Genomic DNA, 17,012 nt, shown 5'->3' on the forward strand with positions numbered 1-17,012 from the left:
ACTCTAAATCATGCGTCGGGTAGTTCGCCTCGTGAGGCTTTAGCTGCCTCGAAGCGTAGGCAATGACATGCCCCTCTGCATCAGTACCGCGCCCAAACCTGAGATGGACGCATTACAGTACACAACAAAATCCTCTATGCCCTCTGGCAGGGCTAAGATTGGTGCCTCGCACAATCTGTCTCAGTGTCTCAAACGCTGCCTGCTGCTCAGGCCCCCATCGAAAGACCACGACTTTCTTAGTCAACCGTGTCAGGGGTACGACTATCTTGGAGAAGTCCTGAATGAACCTCCGATAGTTGCCTGCCACACCCAGGAAACTTCGAATCTCAGATGGAGACTTCGGAACCTCCCATCTCATCACGACCTCTATCTTGGCCGGATCAACCAGTATACCGTTTTGCTTGACAAGATGCCCAAGGAATTGCACCTCGCACAACCAAAACTCGCACTTGGAGAACTTGGCGTACAAGCTCTCCCTCCTCAGGATCTCCAAAACCTCTCTCAGATGCTCCTCATGTTCCTCCCGCGTCTTGGAATAAACCAAGATCTCATCAATGAAAACTATCACAGACCGATCTAGCATCGGTCTGCACACGCGGTTCATGAGGTCCATGAACACGACAGGAGCATTGGTGAGCCCAATAAGCATCACCACGAACTCATAATGACCATAACGCGTCCGAAATGCGGTCTTCTGCACATCCTCCTCTCTGACCCTCATCTGATGATAACCTGAACGCAAATCGATCTTGGAGAACCAAGATGCTCCCTGCAACTGGTCAAAGAGGTCATCAATCCTCGAGAGTGGATAACGATTCTTCACTGTTATCTTATTCAGATCCCGATAATATATACACATCCGATGCGACCCGTCCTTCTTCTTCACAAACAGAATCGGGGCTCCCCAGGGTGAAATGCTCGGTCTAATGAATCCCTTGTCTAACAGCTCCTGAAGCTGCGTAGACAACTGCTGCATCTCGCGAAGAGCCAACTGGTACGGTGCCTTGGCTATTGGAGCCGCACCAGGGACTAGGTCGCAACTGAACTCTACCTACCGCTCCGGAGGTATTCCAGGAAGCTCCTCTGGGAACACATCAGCGTAGTCTCGTACCACCGGAACCTCTCTCACCGTCGCCTTACCCGCCTCCCGGGTATCTATAACATACGCGACGTATCCCGTGCAACCCTGCTGGAGGTAGCGCCTAGCCCTTGCTGCTGAACATACTGTGGGTCCACGCTGTGGCCTCTCGCCGTGGATCACCAACTCTCCCCCACTTGGGGTCCTGATCCGCACCAGCTGCTATGCGCAATCTATCACCGCCCCATTAGGGCTCAACCAGTCCATGCCTATGATCACCTTGTTCCCACGCAACGGAATGGGAACCAAATCCACCAAGTAGCGCTCCTCAAACAACCTTAGAACACAATCTCTGAACACCGCTGATGCTCGCACCGATCGATCATCGACAATCTCTACCTCTAAAGGGAAATCCAACATGCCCGAAGACTCAGTAAACTTCTTGCTAAGCGCAAGACAAACAAACGATCGGGTGGCACCTGAGTCAAACAACACCTGAACTGGGATACCGTTCACATGGAACGATCCTAACGCATACAGAGCACATATCAATATCATAACATCATATAAATAAAATAGAGGGAAAGAATCATACCCGTCACCACATCGGGTGCGGCGCGTGCCTCCTCGGTAGTCAGCTGAAATGCCCGGCTCCTCACCACTGGAGCCTCTGCCTTGACATGCCGGCTATCAGTAATCCACAGGGTCGCTGGAGCTGGTGCCTTTACTGGCACTGCTGCTGCCAACTGAGGGCAATTGGCCCTCTTGTGGCCCCTTTGGTTGCAGTGGAAACATAGCAACTCAGATGTCTGAACAACCGAGGCAGGGGCAGTACAATCCCTGCTAAATTGTCCCATCTTGCCGCACTTGTAGCAGCCCGACGATCCCAATCTACATGCTCCCTCGTGCGACCTTCCGCATTTCCCGCAGCGGCCCGATCCTCCTTGGCCTTTCAGCCTACCATCTGATCCCTTGGGCTTCTTCCCCGAAGCCCCAGCCACCTGCCCCGCCTCTGCCTTCCTCTTTCGGATATGCTCCAGATCAATCTCCCTCTCCCTTGCCCTTGCAATCATGGACTCTAGGGTAGGGCAAGCTGAAAAGCAAACATGCTCTCGGATGTCAGCCCGTAGCATGTCATGATAGCGGGTCCTCCTCATATCCTCATCCCCCACGTACTGGGGCACCAGCAATGCCCTCTCCCGAAACTTAGCGGTGATCTCCGCCACAGTCTCCGTAGTCTGTCTCATGTATAAGAACTCCCTGGCCAGCTGCTGAAGCTTGACAGCCGACGCAAACTCTGCCCTGAACCTGGTCACAAAGTCTGACCAGGTCATAGCCTCAACAACCGAGGTTCCCAACGAGTCATCGACGGACTCCTACCAATCTCTAGCTCTGTCTCTCAAACACCCTGCTTCATATCTCACCTTCGACCCCTCGGGGTAGAAGCTAGTCAGCTGTGCGGACTCAATGTCTGCAATCCATCGTCTGGCAGCAATGGGGTCCTTCGACCCATGGAAATCTGGCGCACCACTGCCCCTAAAGTCCTTAAAGGATAGTGTGCGAGATCCTGACTGGCCAGATGCCATGTCACTCCTGAACTTCCTGAGGCGGTCCTCCATCAGCTCAACTATCCCTTCCTTGATCGACCCGAAAATGATGGGGGTCGACTCAAGGATGTCTCTGGTGATCTCTGACGCGATGAACTTGCGTAGCCTCTCATCCACTGGCTCGGAACTCGATCCTGAACTCGATCCCTCTCCAGAACTGCCACCAGCTGGCCTCTGGCATATTACCACCATTCTGTAATACACACAGACAACCATTAGTGATACTGATACCTCTAAAGGGATCACATCTATTTCAAGTTCCCCGGTCTTGTCTTGGCCTTCCTTAGTTTGGGTACGGATCCTCTGCTTTCAGTAGTATGGGCCCATACTACTTTCCACATCTATCCGTACCTTCTTCAAGGACTGCCTCGACTCCACTAGATCCCTTTCACTACTGCTGATCACTGCTATACTCATCCTAGGCTTGCCCTTGGGAAATCTCTGACTCCACCCTACCTGGTCCTCAGCTGCTGAAGGCCTCCTTGTAATGCCAATTAGCCATTACATGAATACCATCACATGTGATGAGGCTTAGATAATCCTTCGAGTAACAGACTCGTCCCTACAACAATTAAACTCAAACGAGAGCTGCGTAATCGGGCCAAATCCAGCACTCTAAGTTTATCCAACCCTGGTCACATGTGACGTGACGTATTCACCTAATGACTAACTCCCATCACTCAGAGCCCCACAAAGCACAAAGCAAGCGGCATTTAGACAAAAGGGAACAACCTCAAGCAAATCTGTTCTCGTAGAGAGAAACTGATCTAGCATACAGTGCTAAACTCATACTATCAGGCATAACCTAAACAGGATATCCTAATGCTGTCTACTCAATGCTAGCATGCAATTCTCATAAGTTGAAGCACATATAGCAGGCACGTAAGGCATCACTCCTAGATCCTTAGTCCTATTATAAAATATTGTTCTACTGAAACTGTTAACATAACATAAACTTGTATGGGTATTTTAGGGAATACTTACTTGAGCTCGTCCGATCGCGCACATCATACACTTCGTTCTTTCTTAAAACTCTTTACTTAATCCCTTATAAAACTTCTCTTTTTTGAAATCCTTTATTCCCTTGATTTGAGTTCAGACATCCCCGAGGGTGTGTCCGAATCCCTCAAACCAGGGCTCTGATACCAACTTGTAACAACCCAATTTTTCAAGTCCAAAAATTTCATTTTTAATTAAGCACTTTGCAAACATTTGAAAATAAACAGCGTTCGATCATATCATTTCTTAAAACATATTACGTGTCTGGAAACCAAAACATAGGAGCAACCATAGTGTTAGAGTACAAATCCCAGGACAATTTCTTAATGCGGAAAACAAGAGGTGTGTATGATGGGCCGCTACCGTGCCAACTCCCCCTTCGCTGGAGAGGTACCTGAAACCAAAACTATAAACTGTAAGCACGAAGCTTAGTGAGTTCCCCCATAATACCTCATACCATACAATTATACAATGAACAGTTAGGAGATACGGGCCTCGCCCACACTCATGGAGATACGGGCCTCGCCCACACTCTGCTATCTGGGAGATACGGGCCTCGCCCACACTCCGCTGTCTGGGAGATACGGGCCTCGCCCACCCTCCGCTATCTGGGAGATACGGGCCTCGCCCACACTCAACTACTAAACCACAACATACAAGTATCACACAGACAACAAGTATAAGCAATTCTATCATACTGGCATATAACATAATCAAACTCAACTATGAGATACGGGCTCTGCCCACACTCCGATACTATCATATCATCTATACGGGCCGGTCTTGGTGCCTTAGACCCGTTCCTACTGGAAGGAAACTCACCTCGAAAAGTAGCTACCGAAAGTCTGACTGCTAGACGTCTGACTGCTGCACCGGTAATCCTCCGGCTACAAATCCATAAACATAGATCAACCCCTCATAAATACCCTTAGGTCAATCGACTGACCCACCCCTGGTCCAAGGTCAACTCCTTGGTCAAAGTCAACTTCCAGTTGACTGGACTCGCCGAGTCATGGCACAGATTCGCCGAGTCCTTCTCCTACTAACCCGACCTTACTCGCCAAGTCCCTCTTCCCACTCACTGGGTCACCCTGGACTCACTACTTGGGACTATAGAACCGACTCGGGATCCGACTCGCCGAGTCCAAGAACAACTCACCGAGTCCCCACAAGCATACCTCCTACTCACTTCCAAACCCTCACCAGAGCATCCCTTATGAGGATTTGGGTTTCTCGGACTATTGCTACACGTTAAATTGCTAATTCCGCGTGCAAATACGAAGGGTTGGACCTTCAACACTTAAACCCCTCTTTCTCAGCAACACTTCATATGACTCGCCGAGTTTGAAGAACAACTCGTCGAGTCTAAGACCATCTTCATAGAACTCGCCGAGTTCCACTTTGGGACTCGCCGAGTCCCTTCGACCCACTTCCCATACAGACCAAATCTGAGACATGCAACGCTTCTAAACCATAGATCTATGCTCCTAGGGCATGCTTATCACGTAAAGTTACAAACTTTACGTGCATGCATGGCCCCATAAGCTCAAAAAGGCAAATCCAAGCTCTTTAAGAGGTCATACACCCAATAGGGACCTCAATAACCCCAACCACAGCGACTTTACACTTCCAAGGTGTCCATAAGGTCCAAATCTAACGTCTTTTCAGAACATAGAGCATAACACATGGAGCTTTTGGTTTTAGGGCTTGAAAACCACTAATTTGGGATAAAAAGGGAATCTAATGAGCTAGTGATCAAGGTAAGAACTTTTCTACCTGAATGGAAGCTTCTCACAATGTAGATTCCGGATCTACCTCCCCTTCTTGCATACTTCAACCTCTTCTTTCTTCTTCTAAGCTCCAAACCTTCTTCACAAAGCCAAAATCACTCTCAAGAACAATATGGGGTTATGGTTTCTCTCTACATCTCTCTGGAAGTGTTAGGGACAAAGGAGGCCAAGTTAGAGTGTTTAAATAGGGTGGAAACACCCGAATTAGGGTTTTTGCCCAAACAAGGTCTACTCGCCGAGTCCGGGGACCGACTCGCCGAGTCCAAAGCTTAGACCCTGCGTCTCATCCCGCTTTTACTCGGTTAGTTGGTCCTTCAACTCGCCGAGTCCAAGGCAAAATGCATAATCAAGAAATATTAATTACAAGGATTACGTACCAGGAACCAGGTGCTATAGAATACATTCCTAATTCGGAACTGATAAGAATATATCCCCAATACAGTACCAAATATGAATACATCCCTAATTTAGAACAAATAAGAATACATCCTCAATAGGGAAAGAATGTGAATGTATACCCAATTTGGTACCATTATGTACAATTATGATAACAACACATCACCAATTAGGCATCTATTAAGTTACTACATCGTGCTACCATTACTAACTCCTTCATTTATTCTATGTATGATTGACATAACTATAAGTCTTTTACCTTGTATAATATCACTCGAGCACTATCCTTACTAAATATGAACATGAATTAATGATTTTCCTTTATTAGAATTCTTGTGTTAGGAATACGTGTGGTTTCATATCATCATTTATATCACACTACACATTTTTTTTCTATTGATTCTTTCCAAAAAGGGTATAATCTAAGTGGTACATCATAAATCCATCAATGACCTACCCTTCATGGGTTATCATGTCATTGTAAATAATCATCTTATGTTGGGCTTGTCCTTATTTATAACATATATATATATATATATATATATATATATATATATATATATATATATATATATATATATATATATATATGTATGTATGTGTGTGTACATTTCAAAGATGTATGTATAACAAGTTACTCACCATAATGAGTTGGGATTTGATGATGTTCGTTTCTTAGATATTTCTTGCCTCCAAAAGTATTCAAATTTAGTAGCACAAATCTAAGCTACTTATGATTTGGATAAAACTTAATAAAGTTCCCTTTAGTGAATCATATAACTTTTACCTTTTTTATTCAAGAACAAGTTAATCATATAATTTATAATATCAATTAACGATGACAACTTTACCCAAAATGGTCTAATTCATCGTTACTCCAATTACGAATTCAATTTCCATATAGGTTTGCATGATTATGGTACATCCAATGGGTTTAAGAGTCATTTTACATCTCTATACACAATAATATATTAATTAGACTCAATGAAAGATGTTTGATGATTTATAATCACCCCTTTCACCAGGCTAAACCCTAGCTCTACCCTTCCATGTATTATATAAAGAAATTCATTCAAGATGATCACAATAAGGTGAAATCAAACTAAAAATCACCCCTAACTTCACTTGCATGTATCAATTTATAGTTATATCAACATACATTTCCCATTTCATATCACTAAACCCTAGCTTCTAAGTACATTTTACTTAAAAGAAAGGGTGTGTTAGGTAGTCACACCTATACAGATGTTTTGTGTGCACATTTTGTACATATACATTTTTTTTGTGTATATTGACCTACACAAAAAAATTTCAAAATTTTTTATAGTTCTCTTAGACGAGACATATCCAATGTATATGTAAAATTTGGTGTTGAAATTGCATGTGAACAAAAAAAATTCTCTAATTTCCTCTATCACTCCCTCAATTTAGTTATCCATGGATCTTGCATTTTATAATTCTCTAATATATTTAAGGAATAAGAAACAATCATTCGTCGTCAATTCGAGTACTAAATATAAATAATGGGCACAAGCTGATACAACTTAGGAATCAATCTGGCTACGTTGCCATCTGGATGCCATGAACAGTCCTTTGCATCTTCCTACATCTATATAGTCTAACAACCACAGTGGCATTCAAATATCAAATAATGATGTTTATCATGAACAAACGAAACATGTAGAGAGCATCCATCACTTTTTAATCAATTATCAACATATCATAAAAAGATAATTAATCTCCTTTCTCGACGAATGATATATTCGCCAAGACACACTCTCCTATCCGTTTGGAGTTTCTTATTTCCAAACTCATGTTGGATCATATCTTCACAACTTAAGTTTTATGGAGATGTGCTAATGTATATTTTATGTATTGTTGTATTGTTCGTGTTTCTTTTTTATATTTATCTATACCTAGACGAATATATGCGCGTTATGCATGTTAAATTATGTTATAAATATTTTGACAAATATATTATATAGAAAATGATTATGTTATTGATGTTAACTATGAAATAATAATCGGTACACCAAATTGATTATCATAATATTAAATAACATCTACCCGTGACTTGGATGTTAATGCAATTAAATATAAATATTGGTTTTGTGTTAATTTCAACTACTCATATGAGCAATTAATTTAAAATTTACTTGTATTATTATTTTTTGGGATATATACAGTAAAGTCCTAATATTTTCATCGATTTGAAAAGAAAGTCCTAAACTTTATTTTTTTGACAGTAAAGTCCAAATTACCGGCATATTTTGACACTTTTACCCTTTTTCCCGTTTAGAAGGTAATTAGGACTTTTTTGTCAACAAAATAAAGTTTAGGACTTTCTTGTCAAATCGTCAATTAGGACTTTACTGTCAAAAAAATAAAGTTTATGACTTTTTTTGTCAAATCGTTGAAAATATTGGGACTTTAGTGTATATATAATTTTTTTGGTTAGAAATTTAATAGTATGATACTCTTTAAGCAAAAGAGTTATTGAAACGTTCTCTAATCAGCTAGATCCTATTGAAATCTTTTACGTTTGCTTCTTGTTAAATCGTTTTTTTAATCTCAACAAACCGATATTGAAAAAAATTGAGATAATCAAGAAAGAAAGAAAGAACCAGGGTTGTGTTGACTTTTTTCAGTCTAAAAAATGGAGAAATTAAAACCTAAAAAAACGAAATTGCCCTGACTTTATACAAACACAAACAACACATGCCTAGTCAAAAGGGTGTGAATGTGGAGAATGAAAAGAATGGCAATTTCGGTTTCTTGTTCCTCCATTTTTAGGCCTGCAAAAAGCCAGCACAACCCTGGTTCTTTCTTTCTTTCTTTCTTAATTATCTCAATTTTTTTCAATGTCAGTTTGTTGAGATTATATTAAAAAAACGATTTAACAAGAAGCAAACGTTAAGGATTTCAATAGGATCTAGCAAATTAGTGAAAGTTTTAATAACTCTTATGCTTAAATAGTATCATACCATTACTTTGTCAACGATTTGACAAAAAAAAAGTTTAGGATCTAGCAGATTAGTGAAGGTTTCAATAACTCTTATACTTTTATAATTTTGATCATGATGATTATTTGAAATATTAAGAATTGTTTGTAAAGTTATATAGTTTTAAATAAATGTCAATTCAAAATTTTATATAGATTTTCAAACATTTTTTTAGCTATTTTTAAAATAGTATTTGACTATTTTTTTATTTGATATTTTGAATTATGTTTTGGATTTAACATCGTATTTAAATGAACAAATTAAATATATTATATTAATAATTCAAAAATTTCACGGTTAATATGATACTAATTTGAATGTAATAATATACTTATATTAATAAATATAATATACAAGGTAGCTAGAAAGTTGAATGGCTAGGAGTTTCAAATGGGTATATTAAAAAAAATATTTCTTTTATAATATAATATATATAGATAGATTAGAGGGTCTGACTATGTTGGTCATAACTAGCTAGGTTTAATATTTGGTAATTTTATTGTACCTTTAATTGATCAATTAAACGTGAATTAAGGTTGAAAGCCGGGCACATGGAATTCATCTTCGCTAGATATATTCATTTCAATTAGGTTTCAATTAGGTGTTGTTTGTTTTTTCTGAGCCAAAATGTTTGCAGTCTGCGGACCACATCTGTAGACATCTGTAGTAGAAGAGGTGGACCAAACATCTGCAGTCTGAAAAAAAAAGACTGTTTGTTTTTTTAACATCTGCAGGCTACTAAAATAAATTGAATATAAATAAACTGATTTTTTTTAAACTTCAAAGTGATTTTTTAATATTTTTATGACTTTGTTATAAATAATTAACGAATCTAGATCAACTTTTATGTATTATTGTATAAAAAATAAAAATAAAAATGGTATGAATTAACGTATATATTTGATAAAAACCAACAACTTTTGTTGCAAAGTTATAAGTAAACATTATAATTAGTGATCAAAGAATTTGATATATAAATGGACGGAAATAAACTTCGATTTTTTCAATTAAATCTATTAAAAACGTACTATAAATATTTTCTAGAGAAACTGACGATACTGTATTAAATAATATTTTACAAAATTTGGCAAGAAAATATAAGATTATATTATGATTTTTTTTCATATTTATATAAACAACTTCAACGACTATTATTGTAATAAATATTTATTTACAAATTTGTCAAAAATATCATGTTTGTATCGTCGAACGTTTTTTTTAAGTTTTGTAATTTTTTTTCAAATTGTTTATCATTAATAAAGTTGGAAAAATATAAATTAAAAAAAAAAACAAAAAAATTAAAGATATATATGTTTTTTTAGGCTAGAAGATGTCTGAAGATGTTAGAAGACTCTGGTCCACATCTGCGCAAAGACGAGGGCGCACATACATTTTTAGGTCTACAGTCTTCAAAAAAACAAACAGTCTGCGAAAGCTAATGTCTGCGCGGCGCAGACAGAAAAAGCTACGCAGATCTGTAAACAAAAAACAAACACCACCATAATAATAGTCAGGAGCTTCAACCCGTTTAGAGAGTATTTGACTAAGCTTATGAAAAATCATAAACACATTTTAATTTATAGCTTATAACTGACTTATAAGTTGATAAGTTAGAGGTGTTTAACTTATAAAATTTGACTTATTAATGGTACGACACCTTGATAAACTATCATATCCAAACATCATTTTGATAATAAACTAAAAATGGGCTTCATTAAGTTTATCCAAACACTCCCTTAGAATTTTTTTTCCCTATAAGCTCCATACAAATAAAAAATTACGTATTTTTAAAATCTGTCTATTTTGCTTTCTTTCATCCTTCCATTTTTTATGAAAAAATTTCAAACTTTTAAATATGCTACAGGCCGAAAAAGGGCTTGGTGAAGCCATCTTGGGCTAGGTTGTATGTGCAACTTTAGGACAAACGTACGAGACCTGGCTAAGGATACAAAATAAGAAAAAAAAAAATTGTCGGGTCGGGTCTTCTTAAGAGAAGTGGACAACGGTCATTGAGTACAACTAGATTGACCTTTGACCACGTGGATCACAAATTTGGTCCAACTTTAACCGGACCCAAATTATACCCGTTCAGTTACTGCAACTACTACTAACTCAAACTCCAATAAAATAATCAAAGAAAAGTTTCCCCGATCGGCATTAACCTCAATCTTTGACTCTCACTTTCAACGGTCAATATTCAAATCCCTACTCCACCGTCATCTTTAACTTGAACATTTCTTTTCCCCCCTCTACCTTTGACCCGAACCACTAGAATATATAAACAACCTCTAATCATCAAAGATTTATAAAACCCATTAATTATTTTTCCAAATCATTCATACCCACTTCATTGGTTCTGGTTTTTCGATTCATAAAATGACATTTTTTTGGAAGAGACAAAGAGCTAGTCGCTTAGCAGGCAAGAAGCTTCTTTCGAAGCAAAATTCTCAGCTAGAACTCACCATTCCGACTCATTTCAGGTGCCCCATATCTCTTGATCTGATGAAAGATCCGGTGACTTTGTCGACAGGAATCACTTACGATCGACAGAGCATAGAGAAGTGGATACAAGACGGGAATCAAACGTGTCCGGTTACAAATCAAATCCTCACAAGTTTTGATCAGATACCAAATCATATGATCCGAAGAATGATTCAAGATTGGTGTGTGGAGAATCGCGCTCATGGCATTGAAAGAATACCAACTCCTCGAACCCCCTTAACCTCATTCGATATAGTGGAGATTTGTTCTAAAATGATGGGTGCAGCTTCAAAAGGCGATGAAAAGAAGTTTCTTGATTTGGTGGGAAAGGTACATGTTTGGGCTAATGAAAGCGAACATAATAAGAATCTCATTAAAGATAATGGACTCGGTTATGTGTTAGCGGCTTCATTTGAGTCGTTTTCGAGTCTTTCTTATGAAAAACATGAAGATCTTTTAAAGGAGATTATGTTTTTGTTAACATGGATGTTTCCTTTAGGGATTGAAGGGCGATCTATGCTTGGATCAACAGAATCTTTACGTTGCATGACATGGTTTTTGTCAGGAGATGACTTGTTGCTCAAGAAAAGTTGTGTTCTAACCCTAAAAGAACTTCTCTCCACCGATAAAACCCATGTGCAGACGTTAATCAACATCGACGGCCTTCTAGAAGCATTGATCAAACTTATAACCACACCCGATTGCCCTTCAGCCAAAAAATCATCTTTTGCAGTCATATATTACATACTTTCAACACCTGTTGCTCGCAGCAAAGTCTCATCAAGATTCATCGAATTGGGTGTGGTTGAATCGAGCTTAGAAGCTCTTGTGGAAGCCGATAATAAGGGGTTGAGTGAAATGGCGTTAGGCGTATTAGACTGCCTCTCTGATTCAAAAGAAGGGAGGGAAAGAGTGCAGAAACATGCATTATCTGTGCCATTGTTAGTAAAGAAGATACTGAGAGTGTCTTCTTTAGCTACTGATTTCTGTGTTTCAATGCTGTGGAAGCTCAGCAACAATGACGATGGAGATACGTTGGTGGAAGCTCTTCATATTGGAGCCTTTCAAAAGCTTTTGCTCATGTTGCAGGTCAACTGCGGTGAAGAGACGAAGGTGAAAGCTACTGAGATGCTGAAGTTGATGAATCAATACAAAAATAAATTAGATTGTTTTGATTCTGCAAATTACAAGTATCTCAGGAAGTCGTACTGATTTTTGTAAGTTTGTAATTAATTTTTGTTGATAATCTTTAATTAACTCCGGTTTTAAGAAAAGAAGATTGTGTATATCCAATTTTGTTAACTTGTAAGATTAAAAAAGTCTGAAAATATTCTCTACTTTTCTGTTTGATTCAATAATAATTATGACAAGTTAACAAATTAATGTTGGTTTTTTATATTCTTCAACTAGGTTATAATCCGGGTAGTACACGGTTCATAATAATAATTTTAAATAATAGTAAAAAATTATTTAACTAGGTGATAATCCGAGCACACAGTTCACAATAATAAATTTTAAATAACAAAATAATTATTTAACGGTAAATTGCGAATATATATTGGTAAGCTAATTATGTTTAGGTATAAGTAATATTTCAAATGTATAGAAATTTTAAATAATGTTGAATCTGGTACCAAAATGATGACTATTAAAAATTTTAGGGTATACAAACTATATATATAAGCTATTTACAAGAATAGGTGAAAATATAAAAACTCAATAATGATATTCAAATTGAAAATAATTGTTCCATGAATAAATGATTGAAATTTGGATTTGAAGAATAAAAATCAAAGAGATTGATTTATTCATGATATGTCTATAATATCTTCCTTAACTAGGTGTAAGATCCGTGTACTACACGGGTTTATTAAAAATACAAATTTAATATCAATATTTAAACATTAAATTTAATATCAATATCAATTTTAGAGCTCTCATTAATTATGACATTTATTTCATTATAAATATATCAATTCTTTTTCAAGGAAACATTTATTTCTCTTAATATTATAACCGAAATAAATTATGATATGTGAACAAATCAGAAAATTACATGTGGAAATAAAAAATTCTAAAAATCTATTAAAATGTCATATGTCCAAATCAATGAGGACATGACATGTGAAAATGAGTTTTATTTATTAGTATAATATAGATACTTAGGGATTTGAAATTACATTGTTTACTGAATTTCCAATTTGATATAGCCAAATGTAAGAAGATTTGAATTTAAATAAGTTTAGTAAGTTTGATATTGCTTAATATTAGGGAATTTGAAATTTGAAAGACAAATATATTGATTGATATAATGATATTGTAGATTTGTAGTCGAATATAATCGAACAAAATAATAATTTGTGTTGATAATGTTTAACTCCGGTTTTAAGAAAAAGAAGATTGTGTATATCCAATTTTTGTTAACTTGTAAGATTAAAAAAGACTGAAAAACATTCTCTACTTTTCTGTTAGATTCAATGATAATTATGAACAAGTTAATAGATTAATGCTGGTTTTTTTTTTTTTTTTTTTTTTTTTTTTTTTTTTTTAATTTTTAATTTTCTTTAATACTCAATATTAAATCCATATTTAAACCATGTTGATCACATTTTACTAGTGATTGATATGTTTTTTTGAAACAGTTGATTATTAAATATAATAAGGGATATCGTGATTACAAGTAAATTTTGTTTGTTGCATTTGGAAGATATATGCAGTTGGGATCTAGTCTTTCGGTTGTTCAAGTGTCCATTCTAATTAAGCATATTAATAAATGAAAAAAATGGATTGTCAACAGCGGCCTACTCTATTTTTTTTCCTCCTATTTTCTGTAAATGGTATCTGATTATTTTAGTTGAAGTAATTTAGGAGTTCATGTAAAACGATTAACTGTAAGCCTTCTACTCAATAAGCATTAACGCATTATACATATATATGAAACGCTTTTAGAAGAAATATTATAAGATAATTAGTCATACAAAAAGAATTAATTAAATAACATAAAACAACAATTTGTGTTGTCTAGAATTGTGTTGAATCGTCTAAGGGTTTGACCTCTTTTGTGCAGACAATCTACATAAAATTATACATGTTAAACTTGGCCGATTCTTTTAATGGATAATTACTAAAAGATAATGCATGATAATCATACTAATTATTTGTCAAATGTCTATATGTTGATGATTTACAAAGAAAATTATAAAAACATATCATTACTTAAGTAAAAAGTAAACGCTGTATTTTTCACTTATTTTAATGAAAAATGTACAACTAATTAAGTTATTTTATTGATGACGGAAAGAAGTAAAATTGAAGATTGAAGATCTTTGGCTGTTGTTAAGTGTTGGCTATTATTTTTAGAAAATAATCAAAGTATAGCTGAGTTTTAAATTTTTTAGTCAAGTGTTAGTTATTATTTTTAGAAAATGATCATAATATAGCTAAGTTTCAAAAATTTTATCACAAAATAACCAAAAAAGTCAGAAATTCTAAACATAACCATAATTTTGGTAGGCGACCTCATATTTCTTTACATGATGGCCTATAGACAAAATTGTAAGAATGGTCTTGGTATGTAGAAAATTGACACTTTGGGCCAAACAAGTTTTGACTAGCACCAATGATCCAAAAGTTTTCATTTTATTGCAAGTTTAGTCCATTTTAATTTAATTTTTTATAAAAGGACGATTTTTCCTTTGTATTCTATTTTTTTTAATTATGTAAAATAAAAAGTAAGAAAAGAAAAAAGAAAACACCTTCTCTTTCTCTCTCACTCACACACACACACACTCTCTCATACTCTCTCTCTCTCTCTCTCTCTCACTATCTCTCTCTCTCTCTCTCTCTCTCTCTCTCTCTTTTCTTGCTTACAACTAGCCAAAAAAGAAGAAGTTGGCGGCTCTCACCAGCCTAGGCTGCCCCTTCGTCTCCTTCCAGCCAGGTAACACCGGCCAGGTAACACCACCCCAAACACCCACTTTGATCCTTACTGCCCTCCCTTTGGACCTCGACATCCAACGACAAGAGAAAGTAGATCAAGATATGAAGTTAGGGTTTCATGGCGGCTAGGGTTTTCAGATGAGGCATTTCGCGACTAGAAATCGAGGGTGAGACACTTGCGATGTACTACTCGGCGAAACTAGGGTTTTTTAAACCCATGACGAGACCTTGGGCAAACCGGATTTACGACGAACACTACCATTCCAAGTCTGGTTTCAAAGACCACCTCAAATTTGTGAGAGATAGAAGAAAAATAAGAAAAATGGCATTTTATATCTGTGTGTGTGAGAGAGAGGGATAGAATCGATTTTTTGGTTTTGTATGTGTGTGTGTTTAATCTGTGTGTAAGTGTGTTTTTTTTTGTTGAGTCTGTTGATAAATCGATGTATGTTTGTGTTGATATGTTTCCGCATTCTTTAGATTTCGTGTATGTGTGTATGTGTTCATCTGATTTCGTGTGTGCTTGTTCATCTTTGGGTGGTGGCGTACGGTGGTGGTGGTCGAACGGGGGTGGTGGTTGAATGGTGTTGGTGATGGTAGATGTTCTTGAGTGTTCTTGAGGAGGAAGAAGAAAATGGGTAAGAAGATATGTTTAGGATGGATAAAATGTGTGTGTGTGTGTGTGTGTGAGAGAGAGAGAGAGAGAGAGAGAGAGAGAGATAGAGTATTTCTGTTTTTATTTATGTAATTAATAAAAATAAAAAAAGAAAATACAAAGGGCAAAATCGTCCTTTTATAAAAAACTAAACCAAAATGGACCAAACTCGCGACAAAATAGAAACTTTTGGACCATTAATGCCAGTCAAAACCTGTTTGGTCCAAAGTGACAATTTTCGATATACCACATAGACCATCCTTGTAATTTTGTCTGGGCCTATATTTATTTGGGATCTTTTTGCAATGCACTTTTAGGTTGATGCTTTGTCTTTAGCGCGTGTTTTGATAAAACATTTTTTTTAAGAAATAGATATCTTTATATTTTTTTTTCTTTCGTACCATCTCAATATATATATATATATATACTAGGTAACTTACCGGGCCGTGATAATCACGGCCCCTAAAGAATTGATCAATAAACTATTTTTAAGTGATTGCAGAAAAGACAATTTATTCATACAATATAATTTTTTATTGATTTACTTTGTTATTGTTCCTAATAGTATAAAGGGGACAAAGCTCATCAAGAATAGAGATTGTATTTTGTCATCCATTTTTCAAATTGTTCAATAATCCTTTAAATGGAAATGGAATAGTTCTATCACTACTAGAAAACAGGCTATACAGTACACCCACATCTAATACGGATGTAAATAAAAACCGTATTAGAAAGGGCTAAATAAATATAATACGCCCAATTACAACATCTAATACGGTTAATAAGTTGTACTAGAAACAAGATCAAATACCTAAATAAAATACGTCCCATTTTGAAATAAAGTACGGCTCAATACCTAAATTGAATACGCTGAACTCAGCTTCCTCCTCCCACACTTCTCCTCCCAACCGAACACCTTAACACCAGCCTTCCTCCATCTCTACACCATTAATCGGTCCATTATCTCTATCTCCCTTGTCGCAACACCATCATCACCGGCCTGGTCTCGCACCTCCAATAATTCAACCAACCCACCACCAGACCATCATCATCATACGGCAAGAG

The 17,012-nt window shown here is 36.8% G+C and overlaps 1 protein-coding gene across 1 annotated transcript; it reads left to right on the forward strand.

Annotated features, from left to right (window-relative positions):
- The first annotated feature begins 11,196 nt into the window (after positions 1-11,196).
- LOC145087096 (ARM repeat superfamily protein) lies at positions 11,197-12,678 on the forward strand. The gene has a single exon (XM_079024996.1). The coding sequence runs from the start codon at positions 11,249-11,251 to the stop codon at positions 12,563-12,565; it is 1,317 nt and encodes a 438-aa protein (XP_078881122.1). The 5' UTR covers positions 11,197-11,248; the 3' UTR covers positions 12,566-12,678.
- The last annotated feature ends 4,334 nt before the right edge of the window (positions 12,679-17,012 follow it).

This window comes from Lactuca serriola, chromosome 2, assembly GCF_051521515.1.
Source record: "Lactuca serriola cultivar US96UC23 chromosome 2, Lser_US96UC23_V15, whole genome shotgun sequence".
Classification (NCBI taxonomy): domain Eukaryota; kingdom Viridiplantae; phylum Streptophyta; class Magnoliopsida; order Asterales; family Asteraceae; genus Lactuca; species Lactuca serriola.